Source organism: Heloderma suspectum, chromosome 4, assembly GCF_057233095.1.
Source record: "Heloderma suspectum isolate Gila_16-S chromosome 4, 16-S_ref, whole genome shotgun sequence".
Classification (NCBI taxonomy): domain Eukaryota; kingdom Metazoa; phylum Chordata; class Lepidosauria; order Squamata; family Helodermatidae; genus Heloderma; species Heloderma suspectum.
Window position 1 is genome coordinate 67,038,407 of NC_139461.1, and position 13,657 is coordinate 67,052,063.

The 13,657-nt window shown below is 41.7% G+C and overlaps 1 protein-coding gene across 3 annotated transcripts in view; it reads left to right on the plus strand.

Annotated features, from left to right (window-relative positions):
- ATP6V1H (ATPase H+ transporting V1 subunit H) overlaps positions 1–13,657 on the plus strand; it is a 76,750-nt gene that overhangs the window by 10,076 nt on the left and 53,017 nt on the right. For all 3 annotated transcript variants that reach the window (XM_084849562.1, XM_084849564.1, XM_084849563.1), the window contains exons 3-5: positions 4,288–4,390; positions 8,236–8,325; positions 11,121–11,234. In XM_084849562.1, coding sequence (XP_084705688.1) covers positions 4,288–4,390; positions 8,236–8,325; positions 11,121–11,234 — 307 coding nt within the window. The remainder of the gene's footprint in view (positions 1–4,287; positions 4,391–8,235; positions 8,326–11,120; positions 11,235–13,657) is intronic.

Consider the following 13,657-nt stretch of genomic DNA (forward strand, 5'->3'; position numbering starts at 1 on the left):
GGGTGTTCTGGGGCAGGGAGGGTGGAAATGCCTGTACGACACATCCTATGTGTCGCAATCGGCTGTCTAGCCAAAAATGCAGGGCAGGAGGAGCACGGAGGGAATGATCCCCTCCATGCGTCTCCTGCCCTGCACTGATAGGCGGTCGCCTCCGAGTTCAGAGGCGACTGCCTATCTAGATAGGATTGTGCCCTAAATAAATACATAGGTCTGGACCTGCCCAATAAGATTTCATTGGCTGCTTTAATTTACAAATAACAGCCATCTAAAAAGCACTGCACATTGTTTAGATGCCCAGGAAAGCAAGCACCCAAGATCTTCCCCTCCCTTTCATGATTTTTTTTTTTACCTTCGAGCACCAGCAGATGAAATGAGTATAGACTGGGGGCAAGAAATCTCAGTGATTAAGGGTAATAATGAGATGATGCCTGATCAAATGCTAAACTGCAAGGAAACAAAGTGACCTTTGTTGTGTCACGTGAACAGAAGAGGAACTGTGCTTCCTGCATGGAAAATTTTCGGTGAAAAGGAAAACTTAATCACAAGCGACTGTGTCACTGACTGAATAGTTCTTTTTAACAATAGATAGCATCATTTAGGACTACTGTAGCTCCAGTTAGCAGCTGCTTTCTATCATCGTGTTGGCATTATGTCTTTCCATCTTGCTATGGTTAGAAAGATGTAAGGATGTTGGAGAACCTACAAATGTGACACAGCTTCATAAGAAATGTATTTTTTTTTTCATTACTATGCAGGACTAGTTAGTATTTTGAAATGGTTTTCCAGCTTGGCTTATAGTCAGTGTGGGAGTAAAATATTACCTTTGAATTTTTTAAAAAATGAGGCTTTTTTTCATTGGGCTCTGATGAACTCTTCTGTGCAACATGCTAAGTTACTTTAGATCTAAGGAAAGGCAAAATGGTATCTGGAAATGCCAAATGAGAGGTGATTTTCTAGGTCTGAAGACACACAGCTCCTGGCACCTGGACGTATACTTGAAAAATTCCCTGAAGAAGAGGGAGGAAGGCCCTATAGTGGACGAAGCATCAGGGAAAGGGGAGGCAACCCCTTCGGCATGAAGGCATCTTCAGATATAAGAGATGCTATACTGTGATCCAGGCTTCATTGCCAGCATGACCGTCCATGCACAGGGGAAGGGGCTTAGGATCATGGAACCAGACCCGAGCTCTGTCCTTTCAAGCATTTCAGTTGCCCCTATGGGAAACATGCTGTGGCTAACATGATGTTCTTGCATGTGTAAGAATCAAATTCATACTTGGTTAAAATGGTTTGCTGGGTAGCTCTGGATAAGTCACTGTATCTTGGATTGATCTACCTTGCAACATTTTTTGGGAGGATATATCAAGAATGGTAAAGCATGTGATTCAGTGAAAAGTCCTATAGAAATGACTGTAGTAATAAGTTGAATGCTTGGAACTCTTTTAATCTTCCAAGTCACTTTGACAATGGTCTTTCAAGAAGAAAAATCTCCATTGTGTCTGTTATGCAGTGACGCTTGAGCATTCAAGAAAAGCTTTCTACATAGATTTGTCAGACTTGGAGCCCCTGCACTTGGATTCTTGGGGATATTGTAAGATGGCCTTCCCCAGCCTGGTGCCCTCCAGATGCCTTGGATTCCCAGCTCCCATCGGCCCAATCAGCATGGTTAGTGAACAGGAATTCTGGGAGTTGTAGTCCAAAACATCTGGAGGGGTTGGGCAAGGCTGTTGTAGGACATGCCTGCAATTTATGCAAGCCTGTCAGTCATCTCATGTAAAATGACAATGTGCCCCAAACATACCCATTACTCTCCAGTGGTTGTGGATTGCCGGTGGTAGGCAAACTGTCTTGACAGAGAAGTTTGTCCACCATTGCTATCTTCTCTCTGAGAAATACTGGATATGTTTCTGAAGAACCATAGGGTTTCCCGTAGTGGAGGCTGATGGCTCCGATTTCGGTGGGGCTTTGAATCCATTCCAGGTTTCAGTCAGAACCAACCAGAACTTTGGAGGAGCTAGCCATGTACGGAACTCATTTTGGGGATTGGGTTCAGCACCTTGGAGAACTCCATTAGAGTTCTGTCTGATTCTGCCTGAAACCAAGACTGGAAGCACAGCCTCACCAAAATTGGAGCCACCAGCTTCCACTGGTTTCCCCATAGCACATTTGGAAACCACTGCTCTTTCTCTGAATCATCACACAAGCCGTTTTTAGGCTTTTTCCTCCCAGGAAAACTTTGACCCTTCTCCCCCGCCCCTGCCCCGCATCAAACTTTGAATTTGAATTGTGTAACATTGATCTCTGCTGAAACTAATGGAACCTGTGCTCTTCCCATAATGTTTATGTCTGTCATGGTTGCTGAACCCTGTCAGGATAGTATGGTTCTTTGAAGAGGCCACAAATATTTAACCGTTGTCCCTTTTCCATGAAATGAGACCTGTTCTTTCAAGAAGATGCAGCGTTGCTTTTCTTGCCACTTTTATCATCCATTTGACTGCGAGAGCTGGACCATAAGGAAGGCTGAGCAAAGGAAGATAGATGCTTTTGAACTGTGGTGCTGGAGGAAAATTCTGAGAGTGCCTTGGACTGCAAGAAGATCAAACCATACTCCAGGAAATCAAGCCAGACTGCTCATTGAGGGAATGATATTAAAGGCAAAACTGAAGTACTTTGGCCACATAATGAGAAGACAGGATACCCTGGAGAAGATGCTGATGCTAGGGAAAGTGGAAGGCAAAAGGAAGAGGGGCCGACCAAGGGCAAGGTGGATGGATGATATTCTGGAGGTGACGGACTCGACCTTGGGGGAGCTGGGGGTGGCGACGGCTGACAGGAAGCTCTGGTGTGGACTGGTCCATGAAGTCACGAAGAGTCGGAAGCGACTGAGCGAATAAACAACAGGATCCCAATATTCATAGGAGTTTCTATAAATAAAGCAGAATAGAAGCCATTTGAGAATGGCATTATTTTGTATTGCGGTTTCTGAGTCTTTTGGATACACTGCCATAAGATTTTTTTAATGGTTTTTGACAAATTCATATTAGCATTTAAATAAATCGTGGGGGAGAGATTGGTGATTCTTGAAATTCTAAAAATGGCTCTCAGTACACATAAGTTATCTCGGATCCTATTTTGCCCTTATTTTCTGCCTTTAAAGAAACATGCCTTTATTAAGCATGTATACATATGAGCTCAAAAGGAATATGTGCATCTTGTTTTCTGTATGAGTTGTTGTCATGGTAGCAGTATAGGTATGCAGTGCTGTTGAAAATGGCATGTGAAACGTTATGAAAATGAAATGCTGAAAGTAATGTAGAGGTGCCTCTTTTTCTCAGTTCTTTTATTGGAAAGAATTCTAAACAAGCAGTGTTGTCAACCATTTTATGATAAGCAGTAACAAATAGTTTGGCCACAATCTGGAGGTGCCGACTCTGGAAGACTAAGAGTGCTTCCTTTTCCAAGATGGGCAACCTCTTGTATGTCTGGGAAAACTTTGTTATTTTCCAAAAAGAGAAGGATTTGCTTTTCTGTAGTAATGGTAGTATGGCTGGCTTTTCTTGGGTGTTCCAGACAGGCTCCTCCTATGCATGATATGTAATTCAAAAGAGTGGAAGATGGCTCGTCCCTTGAAAAATAAAGTCTTTTCTTGAAATTTCTAAGGTTCCTATGTTCGTGGTTTGTTTGTTTGTTTGTTTTAGTCAGATTTGCTTCAGTGCAATTTGAGTGCTTCCATGTGTGTTCAGAAGAGCTGGCTGAGGCATAGGCTGGGATCCAAAGAAACGCACAACTACTTCTGTAGTTGCCCAAGGAGGCTTTGAGTGTGTGTCTCTTGAGCGCCAAGACCCCATGATGCATGGCAAACTGCTTTTGAAACAGAGGACATTCTTCCAAAGCAGTTTATGATAACATACTGGGTTGGGGGTCTACTGTTCCAAGAAAAAGTAACAAATCTCATTAGGCTTGGGTGTGCCTAAAGTAGCTTTTTGGATCTTGGTTTTGGATGGCTGCAAAGAAGCTTTTGAATGATCAAATATACAATGGCATCTTCTTCACCACTTCCCTGATAAGCTAATGTCTTTTGGTAACGTTTATGTGCTTGGGTTCCACACAGTGTATGGCTCCAAACTGATTTAATAAATTTGGAAAGGAAAGTGACAATTGTAAAGAAATATTATATCATGTTAGCCACCCTGAGGAGAAAAATTGAATGAAGGATACAAATCGTTAGAATAAATATATAAATATAGAAGCAGTAAAATAACAATAGTTTTATGTTTCCTTTGCCAGAGGGCAGATGATTTCTGGGGAAGACTGTGAATTTATTCAAAGATTTGAGCAGAAGAGAAACCCAGAAGAGAAACAAGAGTTAATACAAACTGAAGGCAATCAGGTAATTCAACATCTCTTCGAGGCAAAGTTTTGTTCAATATTCTTAATAGTTTTTGGCACTGGCATTTTGGTTTGAAAAAGTTTGCATCCCTATTTCTGCACGCGTTAGTGAAATGGTGTCCCAGTATTGCTGATGTCAGGTCATTTGTGGTCACATGCTGGGGTCATTTTGAGATTTATTACATTTTTAATGTAGATTTGTTCATGGGTTATAGGCATAATCCAGGGAAAAGTAGGTTAAACACCATTGCAATATGACTCCTTAAATGTGGGCTCATCTCCTATTAAGGTCAGAGGAGCCAGGCCACAGTGAGCTTTCTCTGCATATTGATGACTGGTGCAACATGGCAGACCAGCTGCTCTTAAGAACTTACAAAGAGCCATGTTGGGTCAGACCAAAGGCCTGTCTGGTTCAGCATTCTGTTTGCACAGTGGCCATCCGGATGCCTGTGGGAAACCCACAAGCATGACATGAGTACAACAGCAACTTCATGGTCATGTTCTCCAGCAACTGGTATACAGAGGCATACTGTCTCTGCTACTGAAGATAATATATATATATTCATCATGACTCTTAGCCATTGATAGCCATATCTTCCATGAATTTGTTTAATTCCCTTTTAAAGCCATCCTGGTTGGTGGCTCTCGCTACAGCTTCTGCTAGCGAATTCCATAGCTTGACTATGTGCTGTGTTGAGAACTACTTGCTTTTGTCTGTCCTGAATCTCCCATGATTCAGCTTCATGGGATGACCCCAGGTTTTAGTATTATGAGAGAGTGGGCAAAACCTCTCCTTACCTGCTTTCTCCACACCATGTATAACTGTATACACCTCTGTTGTGTCTCCCTTTACTCCCTTTTTTCTAAGCTTGATCATTTTAGTTTCCCTTTTCTGCACCTTTCCCAACTGTACAATATCCTTTTTGAGGTGCACTAACCAGAGCTGTACACAGTATTCCAAGTGCGATTGCACCATAGACTTTTATAAGGGTATGATGATACTGGCAGTTTTATTTTTTATTCCTTTTCTCATTATGCCCAACATGGAATTTACCTTTGTCACAGCAGGTTTGTTTGTCACCTTATTTTGGCTTCATTTGCCCCATATATATTAACAACTAGCTGATATACCCGGCGTTGCCCGGGATGTAATTTTGTCATAGGCACTATTTGTTAGAAACACATTAAGGTACGTTTACACTTCTCAGAAAGGCCCCATAAGAAAGGTGAAAAGTTGAATCCACCAGACTTGATTAAAAAAGCACAATAATTATAATGAGCAGATTGAATAAAAAACACTACTAAAAATGCAAGAGACTGAATCTGTAAGCACTACTACAATATAATCCACACTGAATCTCGTACCACTATTAAAATGTTCAACAGAGGCTTCCTTGCTGGATATTTCAGGAACAGGGGAGAGAAACTAAATGCTCTCCACAGTCAGAAAAGAAACCATGAGTAAAGGGGAGGGAACAAACGGCAGCCAGCCAATCCAAGGTGAAGGAAGTCAGAGTGAATGGGAGAGAGACCAATGAAAGATGGCCAATAGGATGACTCACAGCTGAAATCAGAAACCTGGCCTGTACCATGATTGAGAGGGTGTACTTGTCAGTAAGGGGAGGTATAAACAAAGTAATAACGTAACCCAGTGACTCCTGTCATACACTCTGGCAAGTGAGAATGTGAAGTAAAAGGGGCAGCAACTGTAGGGCCCAAATGGCAGGCTCAGTGGGCCCCTACAGTGCTATTACACCCAGGGCAGCTCCCCCTTATGCCCTGCGTTACAGACAGCCCTGCAGCCAGCCACAAACCCACACACAATTTTTGACTTTTATATATAGAGAAGATTGTAATTACTTTTAAGTTTTGTTACTAGCTTCCTGGTTTCTAGTAGCTGATTTATTCATCTGTGCATGTCACTTGACATCTCAGCACTCGCTGACTTGTTGCTGAATGCACAAACTGTGTCCATTGTGAATATTTTGTTAGAAGTACTATCAATTGTTACAAACAATCTGTATATGATGCTTAATCTGTAATAGCTGTTTTGCTCATGGAAGTAAAATACTTTATGTTGCAGTTGTGGAGTTCCAAACACGCATGTGTGAATTTTCCCTAAGTGTTCAGAACTTGCCATCAACAAGTATGGCAAGAAATGTACCATTTTATCTAGAGCTCACAGGCCACATCAAAACAACTTGGGCTGCATGGTAAAACAGTGATCTTTCTTTTGAGCATATTATTTATTTATTTACTTATTTAATTTCTATACCGCTCAATAGCCAGAACTCTATGGGCAGTTCACAAAAATTACAGAACATAATATAAAAACTTTAACATACAAAATGAAAGAAACAATTTAAATAGCTTAAAACAGTTACAATGAGATATGAGATTTCATGGATCCTGCTGCCGAAGTCAGAAAACCTCTTGCAGCTACAATCTGCTCTTGTACTGGGCCCTTGGAATTGCCTTGCTAGTCCCAAGATATAGTTGAGCTACTTGGCCTCTGTGTGTAATCAAGGGCTTAGAGCAGTCTTCCGAACCTGGCGCCCTCCAGATGTGTAAGGCTGCAACGCTCATAATTCCCAGCCAGCATGAGTGTTGCAGTCCAACACATCTGGATGGCACCAGATTGGGGAAGGCTGTCTTAAGAGGATGAACAAATGTTCGTCTGCAGTGCCACATAATGTTATATTGCATCCGGAAATGCGTGCTCATTATTACATTTGTGCAAGGAGACTTTCCTGCCCTACACTGTTCCAGAGGATGACCCAGCTCTCAGGGTTATTTTGGGGGAACCCAGAGGGCTGAGTGGATGAGAAGACAGGAAAACCCCTTTGTATGAGTGTCCATCCACATGCACTTCTTCGTGTACAACCCATTGTAGATCCTGTTCAAATGTTTCATGTTAAATATGGGCACATTATGTACAAGTGTTCCCTCTCTTCCTCATGTTGTGACTGTTAGAGCACCTGCTCCGTGAAAAGTGGAGGAGCAGCAGTCAAGCTACCTTGTCATGATGCTGTTTAGACTAGGAACCCCCCCTCCTTTTTTCCCCTCACACACCAGTTACTCTTGAAAGGCAAGTTAGTAATTCTGCATATCTTAGTTCAGTTGACATTTCTGAGGTTCAGCATGTGTTTGTTTTCCTTGGGATTGCTTCTCAGCTCTCCCTTTTATAAACAAAAATAAGCATTTACCCTGTAGCAGCCTTCCTCAACCTGGTGCCACTCAGAGGTTTTCGACTCCAACTCACATGAGCCACAGCCAAAATGGCCAAAGGCCCAGGTGTTGTAGTCCAAAACATCTGGGAGCACCAGGTTGGGGAAGGCTGCTCGGTAGGGTTGCAAGTCAAAATCTGGTTCTCTAAATCTGTGACCTTCCGTTCCCAGGGCATGCATTCAATACAGCAGCCTTTTCCAATCTGGTACCCTCCAGATGTTTCAGACCAGAACTCCCATCATCCCAGAAAACTGGCCATACAGTCTTGGGCTGATGGGAGCTGTAGTCCAAAGCATCTGGAAAACACAAGGTTGGGAAAAGCCGAAGTACAGTATACTGTTTTATATACCGGGAGATATCATCAAGCTACCAATGTTGCTACTCAGTCTGTGTTAGATTTGTCTGTGAGTGCTAATTAAATGAACGGAGTCTATGAAATAGAAGTATGTTTGGAAGAGGCTTTCCAGCATATTCAGGACTTGTGAATATTCCAGTCAAGCCATGTCATTTTGGTGTTTTTTTCAACACAGTCTGTGCTTGCAGAATTGTACACTAAAATGAGAATGAAGACGATTGCTAACACCTTAATTTCCTGGATTACTTTCTTTTGTTTTCTAGTGTGCTAAAACATTCATAAACCTGATGACCCATATCTCCAAGGAACAAACAGTTCAGTACATTTTAACTATGGTTGATGATATGCTGCAGGTGAGTTAGTTTAACTTGTTCATGTTTAACTGTTGTTGATATGTGTGTGTCTGTATTGATCTGGGGTCTCGGTTCTGTCAGGTCCCAGCCAGAACAGGTTCTTTTGATCGCCAAGATGAAGCAAAGCCACTTGTGCAAAAAGATGACTGTTTACTGATAGAAAATAGATGCAGAATATACATGCAAAGAAAGCTCACACCTCTTTCCAGCTAATCAAGCTGTCATAGGTGGGTGTCTGTCAGAGTTCCCACGATAGACAGAAGTTGCCCCTTGAGTCACAAGTTTTTCCAGGTTGGCATTGCACATTGCCCCCTGAAACAAGCCCAAAGCCCAAAACTAGCCTTCTTGATTGTATAGATTCCTCTCTCTCTCTAAGCTCAGAAGCTGACAGGCAATGCTCCTTCCCCCTCTCAGAAGAAGCACCCGAAAGGTGTTTGAAAGGCCTAGCAGTGTCCAAATGTTGACATATGGAACTGTACTTGCTTAGAACCAATTAAGGCCTGGTGTGAAAGACCCGCTTGCTTAACCATGAAACTGCTGGTTAAGCCAAATCACACAGGTCTACTACCAGCATACAAGAACTTTGTGAAGTTCAATTTTGCTTATTAATCAACTCACAACAGTGTCTTATGTCAGTGTAGGTGGTTTTCTGCTTGTTCTCCACTCTGTATTGCTTTGAAAGGCTAGAGACTATCTACCAAGCAACCCTCATTGATTTCAGTGGCGTTTGTGGGGAGCTTGTGTGTCCTCTCTGCTGAAATGAATGGAGGTTGCACAGCAGCACTGCCTGCTAGAATAAGCGTTTTGTCAACAGCACCTGATAGCTTCTACTTCCACTTTGCAGAGAGCGCCTGAGGTATAGTCATTGAGGTAAGATTGAATGTACAGCTTGAAATGAGCGTGGCTGAAACCATTAAGATATGAATTGGTTAACCTTTTGCAAAAGTTTAAAAAAGAGACGTGCATCCATATCTATTAATATTTTAAACTGCATCCCACTGAACAGAACTTTCAGCACCCATAAAGCATAAATTTTGTGTTGAACTTTAGTAATCTTTGTTGATAGTCACATTCAAATAACTGAATCATTGAACTGGATCCAGACTTAGCTGTACTTAGGGTAAACCCACTAAAATCAATTGGGTATGAAATCAATAGGATTTCAAATGGTCTACTCTAAGTATGACTATGACTGTATCCAACCCATTATATTTAATTTATCCATTCAGTTCAGTAGTCCAGTACTTAACATTTTTATGTACGTACTGTTTCGTAAGCCTGCCGGCAGGGTTCAATTTCTTTTAATACAGTTAGTGTACACTGCCTATCTGTTGAGATGCTTGATGAATCATTTATTAGAACAATCGATAGAATGAGTAATCTCCTTGATGTCCATGCACATGGACATGCTTACACCAGTTCAGTCTGCTTGGGAATTAATTTCTATCAGACAGGAGGATTTTGTTAATTTTTTACCATAAATTTTGTTCTGAGTAGTGCAGAATTGCCTTAAATGTACTTCAGTATTTCAGAGGTGTAGCAATTACACTTGTTTCAAGTGAGATCTTCTTAGTTTGAATTGTGATTATTAATAAAGTGTACGGAGAATCTTTTAAGTGCACTTATAGGCAGATTTTCGGCTGCTGGGTCAAATGACTTGAAATAACATGTTCCGCTGATATTCTGGGCAGGGATGTCAGCCTCAGAGTGCTAGAGAATCACAATGTTTCTGAGCAGATAGGGGCCTAATGTGTCCTCAAATGTCCTGCCAGAAGCAGGCATCCTATGCAAAGCTGGAACACAATAATCGACTACCTAAAAATTGGGCTGGGATCCACGTAGTACAGCATCCGGTTTTGTTTGCCATGTTTATAGACTACTTTTCAACAGAAAAACTGTTCACAAGGTGGCTGGTAGCATTTTAGAAATGTGAATAAAAACAGTCCATTACGGAATAGAAAACCAGTTCAACTAAATTAATAAACACTAAAATGCCTGTCAGAATGAAAGTGTTTCCACCTGTCTTATTTATGTATTTAATAAGATTTCTGGCCTGTCTTTCAGGGTAAAAATGCTTACAAAATGTATTGCAACATATTTTATAATATAAAATAATCAACTCCTAAAACAATATGCAATACTCAGTGCATAAATAATCAAAATAACAAGGGGGTAGCAGCAGATAAAGCTTCATTTTAAAACACAATTAAACACAGTAACCAAATGCAGCCTGGAGTAAATCTGTTTACAATCCCCCTAAAAGCCAGCAAAGAGGGGGTTTAACACATTTCCCAGAGGAGGTTATTCTAAAGATGTGGGGTCACTGCAAAAAAGGCCCTGTCCCTGGGACTCACTAACCCAGTCTTCCCCAACCTGGTGCCCCCTACATGTGTTGGACTATAACTCCCATTATCCTAGCCAACATGGCCCCTGACCATGTGATGATAATGGAATACAGTACATCAGTCTGTATTCCATCACTCATGGATGGAAAATAGAGTGGGAGAAGTGGATTAATCAAAGAAATGCAGTATGGTGTTTTCGAGTCGGCAACATCACTCACTTTCCATAGTAATGTATTATCATTGGCTAAGACCTCCAGATTCTTCCTCACTCTCACACATAGTACTATTGTGAGATGGGCATTCCTCAAAAGGTAATTGTTCTTGGGATGTTTTTTGTGCAAGGTTTTAAATATGCCCATGTTTCCTATTTTGCTGACATTGTTCTGAATTCTAATGATATCCTTTGTACGACTTGCAATCCCTCCCATTTTCTGTTTATATTTCTTCCAGGAAAATCACCAACGCGTTAGTATTTTCTTTGACTATGCAAAACGGGGCAAGAACACTGCATGGTCCTATTTTCTGCCAATGTTGAATCGTCAGGATCTTTTCACCGTGCATATGGTAAGCTTTCGATCTGTCAAAATTCCTGGGTTTGAAAGGAAGCCGCAGACTTTGAAAGGCAGCTCTATACAGCTTTTTGGAGTGTGTCACGGTGTACTTGGAAAGCATCTCTCCCAGTACAAGCAGCCTCTGGTCTGCAGTGCTACACAGCTGCACAACATTTGTTGCAAAATTTAGTACAATTTATTAGATCTTGAATATAAAATGTTTTGTTAACACTTTGGGTTGTATCCAGACTTGGTTGTACTTAGTATACGCCCATGACTAACTTAAATTCCATTGCTTTCAATGAGTTTACATGAAGTATGACCAAGTCTGGATGCAACCCTTTTATCATTAAGAGCTGCATAAATCTTCCATGAAAAATCCAGCTCCAGCTTTATTTAAAATATGGGAGTTTTTCCAAGGAAAGAAAAGCATTCTCAGCAGTTTCCTCCATTATGGTATTTCCTTCCTCTGAAAAAAATATTGAAATCCAAGCTGCAGCACTGTTAAGACCTATTGATTTGGCCTTGTTTGGGCTTGTGGTTAAATAGGTAGAAGCAAGAGGACATCATTGAATAATTTTAATCTCTCCCCAAGGATGGTGACAATTCATAAATGTAAACTAATGACTAGGTTTTCTCTGTTTCTAATTAGCTAGCTAGCTATCAAATTCAGCCTCTCTAAAGATTGGCGACAGGGTATGTACCTTTTACCTTTATTTATACCCCACTTTTCCCTCCAAAAGGAAGCCCAAAGTGGCTAATAACATCATCGAAAAACAAATACAATTATATCAAATACAATGGGCAGTATCCAACGCTTATCCAGTTGACATAGCACTACCGTAGGTGATCTCTAGCACAATGGTGATGTATGCTGGCGCAATGGGTTTTCCAGGGAATCCCATCACACAAGCAAATGCTATTTGCATTGCGCTAGAGGTTGCTTATGCTGTTGTTGTTCAGTCATGTCCGACTCTTCGTGACCCCATGGACCATAGCACGCCAGGCCTTCCTGTCCTGCGCTCTCTCCCAGAGTGTGCTCAAGTCCATATTCATTGCATCGGTGATAATATCTAGCCATCTCACCCTCTGCCGTCCCCTTCTCCTTTTGCCTTCAATCTTTCCCAGCATTAGGGTCTTTTCCAGGGAGTTTTCTCTTCGCATTAGGTGGCCAAAATATTGGAGCTTCAGCATCAGTATCTGTCCTTCCAATGAGCACTCAGGGTTGATTTCCTTTAGGATGGACTGATTTGACCTCCTTGCAGTCCAGGGGACTCATAAGAGTCTTCTCCAGCACCACAGTTCGAAAGCATCAATTCTTCGGTGCTCAGCCTTCCTTATAGTCCAGCTCTCACAGCCATATGTTGCTACTGGGAAAACCGTAGCTTTGATTGTACGAACCTTTGTCGGCAAGGTGATGTCTCTGCTTCTTACCATGCTGACTTGGTTTGCCATAGCTTTCCTCCCAAGGAGCAAGCGTCTTTTAATTTCCTGGCTACAGTCACCATCTGCGGTGATCTTGGAGCCCAAGTAAGTAAAATCTGTGACTGCTTCCATTTCTTCCCCTTCTATATGCCAGGAAGTGATGGGGCCAGATGCCATGATGTTCGTTTTTTTAATGTTGAGTTTCAAACCAGCTTTTGCACTCTCCACTTTCACCCTCAACAAGAGGCTCTTTAGATCCTCTTTGCTTTCTGCCATTAGGGTGGTATCGTCTGCATATCTGAGGTTGTTGATAATTCTCCCAGCAATCTTAATTCTGACCTGTGATTCATCCAACCCAGCATTTCTCATGATGTACTCTGCATATATGTTAAATAAGTAGGGCGACAATATGCAGCCTTATCGTACTCCTTTCCCAATTTGGAACCAATCAATTGTTCCATGTCTGGTTCATACTGTTGCTTCTTGACCCTCGTACAGGTTTCTCAGGAGACAGGTAAGGTGGTCTGGTACTTCCATCTCTTTCAGAATTTGCCACAGTTTGTTGTGATCCACACAAAGTCTTTAGCGTAGTCAATGAAGCAGAAATAGATGTTTTTCTGGAATTCTCTTGCTTTCTCCATGATCCAGCAAATGTTGGCGATTTGATCTCTAGTTCCTCTGCCTCTTCGGAACCCAGCTTGTACTTCCAGTACTTCTTGGTTCACATACTGCTGAAGCCTAGCTTGTAGGATTTTGAGCATCACCTTGCTGGCATGTGAAATGAGCGCAATTGTACGGTAATTTGGCATTGCCCTTCTTTGGAATTGGAATGTAAACTGACCTTTTCCAGTCTTGTGGCCATTGTTGAGTGTTCTAAATTTGTTGACATATTTCGTGCAGCACTTTAACAGCATCATCTTTTAGGATTTTAAATAGCACAGCTGGAATACTGTCATCTCCACTAGCTTTGTTGTTAGCAATGCTTCCTAAGGCCCACTTGACTTCACTGTG